Raw genomic sequence first — 16,598 nt, forward strand, 5'->3', positions numbered from 1 at the left:
GGATGTTTTTGGGCAATCTTACAAGGAGTAAAATGCTGGTGGTGCTGGAGAGGGTGTTGCTTTGGGAAGGGTAGATTCTCTAAAAAGATATGTTATAAGGCTAAAAAAAAAAGCTGTCTGGTTCTTCTCAGAAGAGATGAGAGGGCAGGAAGAGGGAATCACCACGCTGGATTGTTCAGACTGACAATCGACTACAATGGGAGAGCCTCTGCTCTCTCTGGTCCTTGAGAAGCCCATCCTGCTGGTCTCTACTCCATTCCAGCTGAGGACAAGGAATGGCTAGAGATAGAGATAGGCAATCCAGTAGACAATGTTGAAGAGCAGGAAGGCAGTGGGGAAGAAGACGCGAGAGTAGGAGTCCAGGCGGGAGATGTGGATGCGGATCCTGCCCTCCCGCCACATTCCTGTCTGACAGTCCTCAATGCAGCAGAAGAACCTCTCACACTCCTTCCCCTCCAGACACGGAGAGCCAGGATCTTCATCCTCATCCTCCTCTATCTCTGGGGGCCAGTGCATGATGTTGTTGATGTTGATGGTGGTAAAGGATGGCATCACCTGTGAGCTGGCAGGTGGCTGTAACGAGGAGGGGAAGGTGGATTAAAGGGAAGGAAAAGACAAGAAAACGGGTTCTAGATACCCACACTCATCCAATTGGCAATAAACCATAGCATGGGTGCAGTTCAGTGGAGAGGGATGCCTGATCATCCTCCATCTCTGCACCACCTTGTTATATAGTGGGTCCTGGCAGCTTCCTGCATGACTGGGAGTTTTCTCTTTGCCACAATAGCCAGGGCAGAAACAGGGCATGTTTGGTTTCATCTGTCCTGGCCTCTTCCCTCATTCCCCTGAGCCCAGCTGTCTCTGAAGACACAGCACACAGTCCAGATGTGTCTCCTGGTTGCCATCAGTTGCTGGAGAAAAGGCTGGGGAAGGGCTGTGTGTGTCATAACCTCTTGGCCCAGGAGAAGAGGCATATGATCAGACTCATGGAAGAGCCCTCTCCACCTGTGCTGTTCCAGCTGATGTGTCAGAAGCACCTGCCATGAGCTTGGGCAGATCTCAAGAGGATGATGACCACACTGGGTTCACTATCCTCGTACTCAGGAGGTCTTCCCATAGACCACAAAAGAAAGTAGGTTTCTGCATCTCTGTGACCGAAGAGACCTCTGGAATCCACAGAGATCAAACCAGTACACGTGGAAGAACCTGGGTGTGGATCACTGTGAACACTGACATTTGGTTGTGTGAGTCATCCTACAGGTAAACTCTCCACCAGTTTTGAGGAGAGCACAGGGTGCTTGGCTCTGACAGGAGCTTCCCTGTTTCAGGGGAGCTTTTTCTGGTTGTGTCTCACCTTTGAGGTGCTCAGACCCAGCACACAGTATGGATCAAGCACTAAACCACATCAGCAGGTGCAGGTTCAGAAGGGATATTTGTAACTAGCCTGGGACTCTAATACTACCCACCTCTGCTGCCCCTTTGACCTACCAGCCTGGCTTTCCTGTTGTTGTGCTCAACTGGTTTCTTGTTCCCCACCAGGTAGTTGAGTGTAGCGTACTCCATGAGAGCTGCAAAGACGAAGATGAAGCACACAGAGACAAAGAGGTCCATGGCTGTGATGTAGGAGACACGGGGAAGGTGCTTGCGGGAGATGGTACTCAGGGTGGTCATTGTTAGCACAGTTGTGATACCTAAGAGAGAAAAGAGCTGGTTTAAGTAATGAAGAGGAGCACTTGTGTCTTCTACATGTATCCAGCCTCTAAAACATCCCCATTTCCCCTCTCTCCTGTGAGAGAGAAATCCCTCTGGCTGTCTGGTCCCATTTTGTTCTGGCCCTGAGGTGCACTCTGACATTGCTGCATGGAAAAGGAGCTGTTCAAACCCCAGCTGTCACCAAGGTGGACTGGGAAAGAAGCGGGGAACTCCGACTCTGCTTAAAGCTCTAGGCAGGAAAAACAGCTTGGATGATGGGAAGAGAGTCCAAAGGAAAGACAAGCTGTGACACTAGATGGATGGCTTTGGGCAGGCAATGGGTGAGCTGGGACTCAGTCAGTCATGTCTGGCTGAGTCAGCAATAAGCATGGCGATGTCTCAGATGACAGAGGACTTCTATTTCTGTCTGAGTTGAACCAGACCTGGAATGCAAAGGCCTCTGCTCTTGTTCTCCCTTTGTCTTTGAGCATTTGCTACCAGGGTGAAGAATTCAGCTCAGTGTTAAAGCTCATAGAATGAGATAGGTTAGAATGGAGATTTGAATGCCACCTAGTCCAACCCCCTGCAATGAGCAGAGACATCTTCAACTAGATCAAGTTGCTCCATCCAGCCTGACCCTGTTTGCAGGGATGGGGCATCTGCCATCTCCCTGGGCAGCCTGTGCCAGCGTCTCACCACCCTCATCAGAACAAATTTACTCCTTTTGCCTGGTCTGAATCCACCTTCTCTCAGTTTAAAACCACGATGCCTTGTCCTGCTGCTACAGGCCCTGTGGAAAGGTCTGCCCTCATCTTATAAGCCCCCTCTAAGTACTGAAAGGACACAACAAGGTCTCCCTGGAGCCTTCCCTTCTCCAGGCTGAACAACCCCAACTCTCACAGCCTGTCCCATCCCTCTGATCACTTCTGTGGCCCTCTGTACCCACTCCAGCAGCTCTGTACCTTTCCTGTCCTGAGCTGCACAGAGGGCAGACCCCAGGTGGGGTCTCAGGAGGGCAGAGCAGAGGGGCAGAATCCCCTCCCTGCACCCGCTGGCCACGCTGCTTTTGATGCAGCCCAGGTCACAGTTGCCTTTCTGGGCCTCAGACACACATTGACAGCTCATGTCCAACTTCTCACCCACCAGTACCCCCAAGTCCCTCTCTACAGGGCTGCTCTCAACCCCTTCATCCCCCAGCCTGTATTGATACTGGGGGTTGCCCCAACCCAGGGGCAGGTCCGTGCACTTGGCCTTGTGGAGCCTCATGAGGTTCACATGGGCCCACTCCTTGAGCTTGTCCAGGTGCCTCTGGATGCCATCCCATCCCATCCCATCCCATCCCATCCCATCCCATCCCATCCCATCCCATCCCATCCCATCCCATCCCATCCCATCCCATCTCCCAGGCATCTCAACTGCATCCCTCAGTTGGGTGTCATCTGCAAAGTGGCTGAGGGCAGCATCCATCCCACTGTGTCACTGATGAAGATATTAAACAGTACTGGTCCCAGTATGGATCCTGAGGGACACCACTTGTAACTAATCTCCATCTGGACACTGAACCACCAAGTAGTTGACCACTACTCTCTGGATGTGACCATCCACCCAATTCCTTATCCACAAACAAGTCCACCCATCAAATCCCCATCTCTCCAGTTTAGAGAGAAGGATGTTGTGGGAGACTGTGTCAAAGGCCTTACAGAAGTCCAGATAGATGACAACTCTTCCCTTGTCCCCTGATGTAGTCACTCCACCACAGAAGGCCACTGGGTCGGTCAGGCAGGACTTGCCCTTGGTGAAGCCATGCTGGCTGTCTCAAATCAGCTCCCTGACCTCCATGTGCCTTAGCACAGCTTCCAGGAGGATGTCCCATGATCTTCCCAGGCACAGAGGTGAGGCTGACAGGGCAGTGGTCCCCAGGGCCCTGTAAAAGGTAGCCTTTCCCCAGTCCCTGGGGCCTTCACCTGACTGCCAGGACTTTCCAGGTATCACAGACAGTGGCCTGGCAACGACATCAGCCACATCCCTCAGGACTCTGGGATGCATCTTGTCAGGTCCCAAAGGCTTATGTTCAAGTTCCTCAGGTGGTCACAAACCTGTTCTTCTCTTACAGTGTGAGGGACTTTGTTCCTCCAGTCCCTGTCTTGCCGTCCATCCACTCGAGAGGTGTATGTGGGAAGAGAGGCTGACAGTGAGGCAAAAGAAGTTGTTGAGTAGCTCAGCCTTCTCCTCATCCATTGTCACCAGTTTGCCAGTCATGTTCATCAGGGGCAGTACTCCTGCTTTGACCTTCCTTCCCTGGCTGAGATACCTATAGAAGCCTTTCTGGTTATTCTTTGCATCCCTTGCCAAGTTCAGCTCCAGCTGCCCCTTGGCCTTCCTGATGCCATCCCTACATGGCCAGGCAGCGTCCCTGTACTCCTCCCAGGATACCTGTCTCTGCTTCCACTGCCTGTGCATTCCCTTCTCACTCTTTAGCTTGATTGGTAGGCCTTGGCTCATCCATGCTGGCTTTGTGCCTTCCCTTCCTGACCTGAGGATCGAGAGCTCTTGTGCTCTGTGGAAAGTGTCCTTAAAGATCTGCCAGCTCTGTTCTGCTCCCCTGTCCCTGAGGGCAGTTTCCCAGGGGGTCTTATTGACTAACTACTTGCACAGCTGGAATTTTGCTTCCCTAAAAGGCAGAGTCCTGACTATTCCTTGCCTGACCCATATCCCTCAGGACTGTGAACTCCACTGGAGCATGATCACTGCAGCCCAGGCTGCCTCCAGCCTTGATGTCAATGATTAGCTCGCTTGATGTTGGTGAGCATCAAGTCCCCTCTGGTAAGGGCTATCACCTGGCTTAAGAAGTTATCCTTGATGCACTCCAGGAGTCTCCTGGACTACCTACAGCTCACTGTGTGACTTTTCCAGCAGGTGACCGAAGTCCCTCAGCAGAACAAGAGCCTGTGAGCACTATGTGTCCTGTAGTAAGGAGGCTTTGGCAATAGGCTCCCTTTGCTCAGGTGGTCTGTGCTAGACCAGGTTCCCTTTGTTTCCTCAGTCTCTACATCTCACCCATAAGCTTTCAACCTGCTTGTGGCTATTCTTCAGAGAAAGATCTTTGCAATCTATCCACCTCTTGGCAGGTGAGTAGGAGATGATAAGGAATCCCTTTTGACTTGAATGAGGCTTGGAATTGTTTTTGCAGCAGCAACGTTCACAGTCATATTCCCAGAGATAAAGTACCAGGAGCCAACAAAGGATCTGCTGCAAGAGCTTGTATCATGATCTCATCCACTGCCTTTTAGGATGTGGAGAAGAAGCAGGAATTCCACTCATTCTTCCTTCTTTAGCATTCATCTAAATCCACCTGCCACCCTCTCCTGGGGTCACTCCAGTGGCTCTGTGTGGGAGCATGGCAAGAGATTTTCATGTTTTCCTGCTGCATTTGCATTAGCAGATGTGATGTGACTTCCCATATATTTGAAATGCCAACACAACTGGTCCTCTTTACATCTCTCTAATGTAGGCTGGCAGCCTTGAAATGTACTGAGGATCATTTGTATTAAGTACAACAGGGGCTATGGAGAGGATACATTGCTCTTGATGTGCTGAGGTCCCTTCCCACAGAGAGGAGCCTCTCTCCTGGGGAAACCTGCCTTTGGCTTTTGAGACAGCCACCTCAATGGTGTCAGCTGTGCACAACATTTTACCTCTTGCTGTTCCTTCCTTTCCCACATGGACTATGGTGTACCCTCATCTTCATTGGAAACGACACCCCACTCCTGCTCCTGCTCTCCCCATGGGCACCAAAGAAATTGATTTTGATAGGGAGGTGGGGAGGGATAGTCAGAAGAGATGGGCTCTGAATAGCTCTGCCTGATGCTGATGGCCCTGCTGATGCTCTCCCTCCTGCCAGGAGCTTGCAGGCAGGGCTGGGAATGCTACCTGCAATTAAAGGGAAAGTCAGTGGAGTGGATGGGGAGGACAGTGCAGAGCTTGCTGCAAATGCAGATACAGCCAAAGCACAGTAGAGACTCCCAAAGACCTCTGCCACCTATCAGAGCAACATAGGCTTCCTCCTACCTCAAAGAGCCACTGCAGGTTGCTGAGAAAGTCTAAACAACAGGCAGAGCTGTTGCCACGTCCTGGATTCCCACTGTGGGGGGACTGACAGAGAAAGGCTGCACCCACCGTGCTTCTGCATCCTGCCAGAGCCTGGGACTCCATGCACACAGACAAGCAACTTTGCTCATTACCCTGCAACCTTCATGTCACTGAGCCCTTGAAAAGCCACGAGGAAATGGAGAATACATGTATGTGACAGGTGCCCTTTGGCCAGCACTGCAATGCCACAGCTCACTCCTTCTCTCTCCCTTTCAGAGCTCGAGCAACTGGGACCGTCAACTAGGAAAGGGCTCGCATCAAGATATGAGAGCTGTGCTAGCCTCAAATAACCCAGCAGTCCAAACAGCACAGATGGAGATTTGGTTGAGCTTGAGGATAGTGTTACAAACAGAGAGATGGAGGAGTGGACTTTGCTGCAGTAAGCTGAAGAAGTGCTTGGGGAGATTTCATCCTCCGGCACTGCCAGCCTGTTGGAGCTCCACAAGGATCAGGCATGCAGCAACCTGCCTCTTACCCAGAGATGTCCTGGCTGGCGTAGAGTCTCTCTTGATCCAGAAGGAAACCCAGGAAAGAACAACAGTCAGGATGCAGGGAATGTAGGTCTGAATGGCAAAATAACCCATCCGTCTACTTAGGTCAAAAGAAACTGTCATCACCATGTACTCCCCTAGGAAAAAGCACAGAGACGTTGGACTCGTGGCATGTGGCCTCCTAAAGCACCAAAATCAGCAAAGTTTCGGAATGTGGAGAGCTTCTGATGAGGTTTCTCTTGTTGTTTTAAGTGCCTGGCAGCTATTTTTGTGGGTGGCTTGGTGGCTGCCCAGTTTGTTAGCTTGGTGGGCAGCTGTGGCTGGCTTGCTGGTTTTGTGGCTAGTGGACTCTCTGGCTACCTGGCTGGCTCTGTAGCTGTCAGACTTAACATCTTTGTGCCTAATTTAAGAGGTGAGTTTGTGGTTGCCCAACTGGCTACCTGCCTGGCTGGCTATGTGGCCAAGAGGCTGCATTTGTACTGGCCTGGCTATGTGTCCAAGCACACCGAAATGCACACTGGCTGGAAAAGTTTCAGGGAGGAAACTGTAGAGAGCATTCATCTTCAGCTGATTGCTGCCAGGGTTTCTTTTCTATAGAATCTATTGAGCTGTAACAGGCTACATGTCCTGGCTTGCTAACTGCCTGAGCTGTGACAAAGGAAGTGTCCTTCAATCATTTTCACTGAGACTCTGGTTCTGCCCCTGGAAAAGGCATGTGGTGCTTTACAACCTAATTGCTCATTTGGCAACTTACAGCTGAGGTTCTTCTTTTTTTTTTTCAGAGGCTCCTAGTGAGTGTTGGAAGAAAGCCACTTGACAGGCCCAGGGTTAAGATGGAGCTTGCAAGCAATTACCAAAGAAAGAGAATTACAAACATCAGACAGCGAGTGGTGCCTTCGAGACACTTCCACTGCACCACTCCTTGTCCCAGCTTGTGCTGCCTTTCTACCCCAGTTAGAGGCTGGCTGCTGGTGTTGGCAGCAGCAGCTTTCTGCTGAGTGGGAGAAGCACTACCTGAACTTGCCCCTTTCACAGGGCTTTAAAAAAACGAGCTCACCCCACCTGTGGGAATGCAAAGAGGCTCGTCTGTGGGAAGGAAAGGCGACTAGAGCTATAGTGAGGAGGAAGAGCTGAAGGGCCTTCATCTCCAGGTTTCTTCAGACAGCTTTCTTCCCGTCTCTCAGAGCATACATCAGCCCCACACAGCTTTACAGAAGGAAAGATTGAGCCTGTGTGGTTTTCCCAGCCCTGAGCATCATCCAGGGATCACACAGCATGCACATACTGCAGCAGGAGGGGATCTGAGCTGCATCTCCTCTCCCTCCTGACCCTTCAGTTAGGAATAGCTTCATTCATGCCAGCATTGTCACCCTACAGTTCACAGATGTCAGCAGTCCTGCTCTACCCCTTCCCTCACCATCTCCATCGCTCCTGCTCCCCCTAGCAAAGGTCCATGCCTTCACTCTTATTTTTAGCTCACTCTGCTGTTGTTATGACCTTCCTTCTCCACCACTGTGGAGCTCTCTGATGACTCCTCTGTGTTTTTGTGGGCTGTCTCCCTTTGCCTCACCTGCCCCAGTCCTGAGAACTTCCGAGGTGTTCCTCAGGCCTGTGAAGTCAAACTGGTAGAGCCTCCAGGTGCGCTGGTCAGAGACCTCAATGGAGTATCGCCTCCAGCGATAGACAATCTCCTCCCGTGGGTAGCCATCTGGGAAAAGGGGCAAGGACAGCAATGAAAGACTGCCTGGTGTGCCTCTGCCTCCTTCAGCAGCCTGACTGCAAAAGCACTGGCACCTCACTTCTAGCTGGTTAGTAAAGATGAAGCTTTCAGGCAGGTGTTTCTGATGCCTTTGCTGTGGATGCCCTCAGGCATCCCCACAGGCAATGGCAGGAGGGACAGTATCTCCCCTCGTGGGCTGCTTCGAAGCCTAGGGATGGGAAAAGCCACACTCAACTGCAGTGGTGGGAATGAGACTTGGGTTGGTGTGAGGGGACTCCCTGAGCCTGCAGTCCTTATGGGTCTGAGCTGCCTGGGGCAGCATGGGGCCACTGCTCCCCATGACCACCCTCCTTTCCCAGGCACACAAAGCTGTCAGCATGGGAGGCAGCAGGGCTGAGGCTGCTCTGACCATCTCTGTACCTCTCGCCCTGACACTTTATCTATGAAGAAAGAAGGGGTGCATTCTCCATGGAGAGGGAGAGCTGGCTCCTGAGGGCTGGAGCACAGCTTCTCCTGGCTCTGACTTTCTTGACAAGGAGGCAAGCCTACTGTGAAGCAGGGACCTTGACACCTACGAGAGCTCCTCAGAAGGGGGAAGGAGCAAGAGCTTGGCAGCTAACTAGAAGTGTTTTTCCAATTATCAAGCATGTATGGCACGTACTGTTAATTAGCAAGGAGTGAGGGATGGTGGGAGATGAGGGAATGGTATCTCCTCAGCGTGCTGCCTCCATCTGAGGCACCTCAGAGCCACGTGAGCTGCATCTCTTCAGCAGCAGAGGAAGTGGGAGAGGCAAACCCAAGCTAAGATGACTAAATCATCTTTCCAACCAGTGCACGAGGACAGGAATCTCTTGGTACAGAAAATTACCATTGCTGATGGCAATGGACAAGTGGGGACTGAGAGGGGAGGTGTGAGCACTCCTTCTTTGCCTTGGGTGCAGAAAGTGGGCCTGACTCCAGGCTGAGGTCTGGAAAGCCAAGCCGTCTTCTCAGAGAGCAGAAGCAGAAAGAAGGCTCCCAGAGGGCAGGATGGGTGCCATCTGTCTGCCAGATAAAAGGTTTATTCTGAGTAGAGTGACCAGAGGGTCAGTGAAATAACCACTTCCAACCATCCAGCCAAACTGAGAAACTCAGAGGTGCTGTGAATCTGTCCCTCTGCAAGCCCAGGACGGGGAGGATGCTTCAGGGCATGACAGCAAGAGAGTCACAGACATCAGGTGAAAAACCAGAAGAGTTTTACTCTACTCAGCTTCCTCTGCTTGCCTTCTAAGGCTATTTTAAAAGTCTGTATACTCACAGCTGGAAAAAACCAAAGGGCAGGAGTGAGTGTCCATGGGGAAGTTCTGCAGCTGGAGCAGACATTCAGCCTCGATTGTCAGCCTGAGAGAGGAGGAGAGAGATGAGACTGAGATTTCGTGCTGCTGAAGGTGGTTTGGTTCCAACAGCACAGTGTGACAGAGGGATTCTCGCTTCCTTGAGAGAGAAACACTAATCTGTTGAAGATCAGTCTGTTTGCAGGAACATTTGACAACAGCAGCAAAGCAAAACATATGTTTGGGTATTTTCAAAGTGATGAAAAAAACCACCATCTAATTTTCACATTCCAAAAGCTTTTCAGGGAGCTTTTCAGACTCATTTATGGGAGTGAGAATTTAGAGGAACAAAAGCCAAATGTTTCTTATCAGAATGAAAAGGCTGGACTGAGGAACAGGAACTTTTATGGTTCAGGAAACCATTTGTATTTCTGGCTTTTTTTTTCTAGGTATGATACAGAAAAGCAGTTTGCTTGCTTTGGAAGCCTTCATCCAACTACAACCAGTTCTGCTTCTGTTGTCCCAGCAGCACTGGGAGACACCCCCACCACTCAGAGCACCTCCTCAGCTTTGACCAGCTCCTGTTCCCTCAGCTCAGCAACCAGCTAAAGTACCTTCTGGCTGTACCTGAGCGTGTAGAGCACTTTTCCATCGTTCCAGATGCGCAGGAGCTGATTAGGAGTGGTTATCCAGTGGGAATCAGCCCGCTTGGAGTTCCTAAAGAAGGTGTCTGGGATCCAGATGCGGCTCACCATGTTGGTGTTCAGCGTCAGGGCCTTCAAGGTGCTGTTGAAACGAAGGCGCCGGTCGTACCAGGTCTGAGCAAAGAAGATATCTATGGTGTACTCCTGGGCAAGAGAAGGAGGAACAGGTCTTTGTGAGAGGTATTCAAGCAAAGCAGAGCTCTGTCCTCTGGTCTGCAGGTCACCACATTTGCTGTTTAAGTCTGGGAGCAGGTGTGGGTGACTGCTGACACCGTTCCAGGCTGTCTTTAGCTTGGGGTCAGAACACCTATGACACATTTAGGAAGAGCCAAAGACTCTGTACTTCTTCCCTGTTGAGGTGAGGGAGCACTGGCAGGGGCTGCCCAGATGGGCTGTGGAGGCTCCTTCTCTGGAGACATTCCAACCCAGCTGGTTCCTGTGTGCCCTGCTCTAGGTGCTGCTGCCCTGGCAGGGGGGTTGCACTGAGTGAGCTCTGCAGGTCCCTTCCAGCCCTTGAGTCTGTGATTCTGTGTGTTGACTGGTGAGCTGAATCATAGCATGTTTGGACTGATCCATGCTTAGAAAGCCAAGAAGATATAAACAAGGGCTTGGCTTCCCCTTGGTGGACAACACCAGCCAAACACTCCTTTAAAAGCACAGGCATGAAGGAACAGTGTGGCTGTTGGATGAATCCAGTCCTAAGTTCAGCTGCTTCACCTTTCAAACCCAGGCAAGGAAAGCTGCTCACCAGCTCACCAGAGAGGACAAGTAGACAGCTCTTTCTGTTATTAGCATCTAGCCCAGAGGTGCTCCATACACCTGATTTGTACATATAGCAACAGCAGTGTTGTGCATAAACCTAGTGAGAATCCATCCCTTGCTGTAGGACTCATACTGTAAATCATTTATAAGCAAAACCAGGGTTCCTGGGCAGATACCCCTTGCTGAAGATTGGAAAAGGTAACTGAGGCAGGTGCTGCTATGGACCCAGCTCTTGGTGAAACCAGTTCAAAATCTTGAGTCTGCAGGCAGGAGACAGAGTTTTCACCAGAATGAGGACCTTTGGTGTCCCAGCTCACCCATAACTAGCACTTCTGGGAGGCAGCTCCTCTCTGGGCTGGACTGGCAGGAGTTCACATCATTAGCCCACTCTTCTGCTGCTTGCTGCTCTGAGCCAATTTGCTCCTTACCCTCCTTTTCAGCCTGCTTGAGAAGGTGCTAATTAGTGCCATGCAGGAGCATGTCTGGCACTCCATGGCCGTCTGAGCCAGGTCCCCCAAAACCAATTTCACTGTCACCTGCTCCTGACAGCTCCTCTGGCTTGGGCTTCTCTCCCTCTCACTCCTGTTAAACCCCCAAGACCACAGAGGCATCATCTCCCTGTCTCCTGTGGGCAGAGATGAAGGATGCCTGACTTTGCATCCCTCTCTCTCTCATTCTCCTCCTTCCTCTTCTGATTTAACTCGGGTGGTATTTTTATGACTGCAGCACATCCTCCTTCGCTGCCCTGGCTGCTGCTTCAGAGCCACAAACCCTGCCATTAAAATAGATGCCTGGGACAGTGTGTCCTGCCAGGGGCAGGCAGAGCAGGGCAGCACATAACTCCCTGCTTCATTGTCCTCGCAGCACCGCCGGCCAACCCGCCGTGAGTGACTGCATCCGAAAACATCCCTCGCATAGGAATGAGACGGTCAGAAAAGAGCACTCGCCTCAGGCAGTCAAGGAGTGATCCTTCACCCTGGTTAGACACAGGGATGAGCAAAAGGTGATGGGGATGAAGGCCTAACCTATCTCTCAATGGGGACAGATGCAGCACGATCAAGGTGCCCCTGCAGTTCATTCCAAACGGAGGTGAGGAGACACAGAGCTCGACTAGCAGCAGCCTTCACAGCCAAGCACACCAGCACAGCCACTGCCCCAAAACAGGAGCTGAGGAGAGCCCCTTCCAGTGTCTGAATGCTCTGGATCACGCTGAGTACTGCTTGGACATAGAGTATGTGGTGATGAAGGCGAGGACCAGGCTGTGAGACAGTGAAACAGAGCCCACAGTCAAAGAAGTGGTGGTACAGAAGGGACAAGGTGAGGTAATGGCAGGAATGACATACATGGGGAGGGCTGACTTTATTCTGCCTGGGGCCATTTTCTTTTCCTTGACAGCTGTTGAGGCCAAAATCACACAACGTTTGGCACATTCTCCCCTATTCTGCAAATCCTATTTGAGCCAGAATAAGCTTACAGTGATCCTCCAAAGCAATATCTCTGATGCAGGAGAAAGCAACCCAAATTGCAATGATAAACCCCTGTCAGATGCCACTATCAGTTTCTAACTCCTAGCTGGAATCACTTGTGGGATCTTGTTTCTGGGCTGGCTGCTCAGGTTAGACATCCTGCTGTGGAGTTCAGCGTTCAGGTCTGCCATAACCCACGCTGGGGACAATGCAGGGTCAGCTGTCCCAGGAGTTCAGTACTTGTTGTCAAGGCCAGATTTTCAGAAGGGATCAGCATTAAAGAGCTCCTGACGTGCCATTCATAGTCAGCAAAAGGTGTAGCACACAAGTCATTCAGTTACCTCTGAAAGATCTGAGCTGTTGTCACTGTCCTGTGCTTTGATCTAATTTCAGGGGCTATTATTAGCACAGCTATTCACGAGGAAGAACGGACTAGCTGAGCTGGCTGCCTTGCCTCTAGGTGGGGAACTCATTGGGAAATGTTGGCATTTACAAATGTATTTTCATTCAGAATTTCCTGAGGCAAAGATCTACACAAAAATGCTCTGGCCTTGGGGAGCACTTCTGCCCTTCCAACTCCCTCCCCAGACCACGAGCAGGTGAGAGGCTGTGTGGTACTTACTTGATAGCTGAAGTTAAATCCCAGCAGTTCCTGAAGGCTTTAGCAGCTCTTCCCAGCAGATGAACCTGATTCTGAAGGGGGTTTGGACTAGATGATCTATAAAGGTCCCTTCCAACCCCTCTCATTCTATGTGGTTTGCATTGATACCGAGGGACCTTGTGGGACAGTGCTCACACCTTTCTCTGGTCAGTAATCAGATCCCACTTAGCTGCAGAGGTGATTAAAAGCTGCCCAAGGTGATTAACACAGGAGGTGCTTCACCATGTGTTCCCTCAGTCATTGGAGAGGGGTAAGCACTTCTGATGGGAGACCCTGACATGAAGCAGGGTTGTCTTCTGGAAAGACAACCTTCTGTTTCCAGGTTGTCTTCTGGAAAAGCCTCACACTCTTCCTGACCTCAGAAGAGCCGAGGCTGACCAAGGCTCAAGAGCTAAAGCTTGACAGAAGGACCTCAGCCCCTAAACCTTAACAGCAGTGCTGTTTCTCAAACTCCTGCAGCCCTGCAGTTTCTCTCTGCCCCTGATTCATCCTCAAGCATGGGAAAGAGACTTCACAGTACCTCGATTCCCTCATGTGGAGAAAGGTTATTGTAAAATACGCCTCCGACGTTACTGTACCATCTGCCACTCAGCACATGGAGGCTGCTAACTTCTCTCTAAAAGCATGGGCTTTTTTAACATTTTCAACAGAAGGAGCTAGTGAATGAGGAGGGATCACTCCAACAGTTAGGTCGTGCCATTTGGATCACACACGTTGGCATGCACGCAGTATTACACCCAACTTCAGCTAAGAAATAAGAAAGCCTACTGCCCCTAAGGCAAAGGCTGCAGCCTGCCTACCCTGAATGCTGTCACTGAGCTCATGCACTGCTGAGGATGGCCCTGCAGCATTGCTGCTGGGAGCTCGTGGCCAGCTGAGCCCTTTGGCTGGCCCCTGGCCACCATCATCACCTGCCACTGCTGCACATCGCTGATCAGCCCTCGTTCTCCTCATATGGGCAGCACAGATGCTGGTGGAAACCCAGCTCCAGCAAGTGGTTAAAGCTGAGAACACTGAATTGAATAAACCCCCAGTCCTGTACAAAAGCAAGTGTGGGAAATGAGGGGATGTGGTGTTGACAGGAATAACTTTTGACTGCACTCCCAAACCCTTTTGTTCCCAAAGTGAAGAGCTGTGGAACTTCTGTGTGAAAAGCCACTTCAAAGAAAACTCCAACATTTACAGCCTGAAGGAAAACAGGTTCAGGAATCAGCCTGGCCCAGCACAACAGCTGGTCACCCTTCTCATTGTGTGATACACTGCTCCTTGGGTCATGCCAGCCTCAGCCACTCTGCCCCAATCTTCATGGCCCTGGAGCATCCCGCTGCTCCTCATCCTGATGCCCCAGCTCCTCCCTGTGTCTCCTCTCTCACCTCTCTGTGTACCTGCACACACATGGGGAATCATCTCCCACTTCCAGTTGCACTTGGCTCTAGACTAAGTTCCACCCAGGGTTCAGAGCAGATATGAGTTAGGGCCACCCCACTTCAGACTGACAACTTCAACTCCCAGGGTTTGCAGGACACAACTTGAAATGAGCAGTTTGCATCTTCCAGTTACACAGAACAGCTATGCACTGCCAGAAGAGCCTTTTCAAATGGCTCAAAGCAGGTTTGTGCATGCAGTTCAGCTGACCCTGGTCGAGGGTGCAGTTAGTGGGACACAGAGAAGTTGGTACCCCATGGTTCCTCTGTATCCATCCACAAGCTTCTTCTTCTGTGTTCTTTAAGAGCTCAGCTTTCTGACAAATGTCCAAGAGAGGAGCAAAACCACGAGATGAAGATGTCTTAGGTGTTTCCCTAAATTAGGATAAACTTAAGGGTTTAAAGGTGGGGTTTGGAGCTTCATTTGTATTCAACAGCAATAAGGAAAACCTCCAAACAGAGAACAGAGACCTGGAAACAGGTTCCTCCACTTTCCTCTGCTGGAGAGGCAGTTTAAGTAACAGTGTGGCTGAGAGATTAATATCCTAGTCAGTCTCATTCTGGCTTTTATTGCTCTGAGACTTGTCTTTATTCATAGAGGCCCCTTCCCTCTGCACCTCCAAGCAAAGCCCTGGCAGCAGTACAATAAAGCAGGCTGCTGTCCTGGGAGGCATGGCCAGCACTTCAGCTGGGCTGGCGTGAATCTGATGGCTCTGTGCCTCAGGGTCAAGCTGAGTGACAATTACAGGTAAAGTCTTTGGGGTGCTGCAAATCAGGAAAACCTCTGGGGAGACCCAGGAATGGGGTGTGTTTCTCTCAAGGGCTGGCAGGTCACTCTGTGCAGCTCAAGGCAAGCCAGGAAGCCTCACCTCCAATTTCCCTCTTCTGCAACACAGGGGTCATCCCAAGCACATCCCTTCCAGACAGAACTGTGTTCAGCAGCTCCACACCCACACAGCCCCACACAGGTGAGCATTTTCCTCTCCACAACATCCCTCCCAGCCTACAAACACCTCTGACAAACCCTGGGCAGCCAGCTCCACATCCCAGAGGACGCACTCTGCGATAGCAAAAAGTCTGGAGACACTCTCCAGACCAAATAAGTCAATGAAACTAAACCCCCTTATTTCAGAATCACCCCCAAATCCGATGCACAACTTCTTGTCCCCACAGCTTGTGGGTAGGAAGAGCAGAGGGGATGTGCACTTACAGCCCAGTGCTGGGCACCGAGCAGTTCTGCCACTGGTAGTGTGAGACATCTCGCTTGCCCCTGTGTCCCTGCTCCCTGGGAGTTTTGTTTCGCCAACACAAAGAGCAAAACAATGAGAACAGAAGTTTCATTCCATTTCCAAGGTCTTCCTCTGTCCACAGCAGATCCCAGAGAGCTCTCTGGGCACGGTGCTGGAGTGACGAGGAGAGCTCACGAGGGCAAAAGGAGCAGAGCTCTGCTGATCTGTGTTTTCAAGGTGACACACTGAACTTCCCATCTGTTTCACTTCTGCAGCAACCCTGGCAGGGCTGTCCTTTCGATGTCTTTTGCCTCTGTCCAGGGAATCTGAGTTGAGACAGAGTTCTTTTTATAATACAAAGCCGCTGCTAAAACCCATCACAGTGTCCTGTGCTCGTGTCAAGAGCCTTCAGACAAGACACACTGCCCACGCTGCTCTGTCTACTGCAAACCCCCCAGTCGTGGCCTGCTGGCCCTTGGAGTCTCTGCAGACAGGGAGGGGGCTTTCAAAACCAAGTGCTGGCTTCTGAGGTCTCAACTTGCCCACTCCCACACACCCCTGCTCACACCTGCCTGCATGTGCAAGAGGGGACATCTAAAGGGAAGGATTTATACTCATGACAACCAACCACCCCAGACTGTTTCTTGCCACCCTCAAACCCTTTCTGACGAGCTGTTCCCTTGTAGCACTGCTCCCTGTCCTTCAGTGAGGTTCTCTCCAAACTTGCAGCCCCAAGATGGCTGCAGATTGCCACGGTGCAGTTCTCTTTCATGGGAGCTGCAGCCTGGCACTCAGAGTCTCTCTCACTGTGAGCCCCAGGGACACATGACCTAGACGTGTGTGTTTTAGCATCTGATTAACAGTCATTACCCAAAGGATCAAGGAAAGTCCTTGAGTCGAGACATGACATCAGCCAGGCTCTGGTTTATAGAAGCACAGTCTGTCTGCACTGTCCCTGACAAGGTTATTACTGAGAAGGCAGAGGTG

At 51.1% G+C, this 16,598-nt stretch overlaps 1 protein-coding gene across 1 annotated transcript in view; it reads right to left on the reverse strand.

Annotated features, from left to right (window-relative positions):
• Window positions 1-279: 279 nt before the first annotated feature.
• Window positions 280-16,598, reverse strand: part of GABRE (gamma-aminobutyric acid type A receptor subunit epsilon) — a 37,405-nt gene continuing 21,086 nt past the window's right edge. The window contains exons 4-9 of the mRNA XM_062006597.1: window positions 9,993-10,213; window positions 9,350-9,432; window positions 7,903-8,040; window positions 6,317-6,469; window positions 1,489-1,691; window positions 280-573 (exon numbers count right to left, since the gene is read on the reverse strand). Of these exons, the coding sequence (XP_061862581.1) occupies window positions 280-573; window positions 1,489-1,691; window positions 6,317-6,469; window positions 7,903-8,040; window positions 9,350-9,432; window positions 9,993-10,213 (1,092 nt within the window). The remainder of the gene's footprint in view (window positions 574-1,488; window positions 1,692-6,316; window positions 6,470-7,902; window positions 8,041-9,349; window positions 9,433-9,992; window positions 10,214-16,598) is intronic.

This window comes from Colius striatus, chromosome 13, assembly GCF_028858725.1.
Source record: "Colius striatus isolate bColStr4 chromosome 13, bColStr4.1.hap1, whole genome shotgun sequence".
Taxonomy (NCBI): Eukaryota; Metazoa; Chordata; class Aves; order Coliiformes; family Coliidae; genus Colius; species Colius striatus.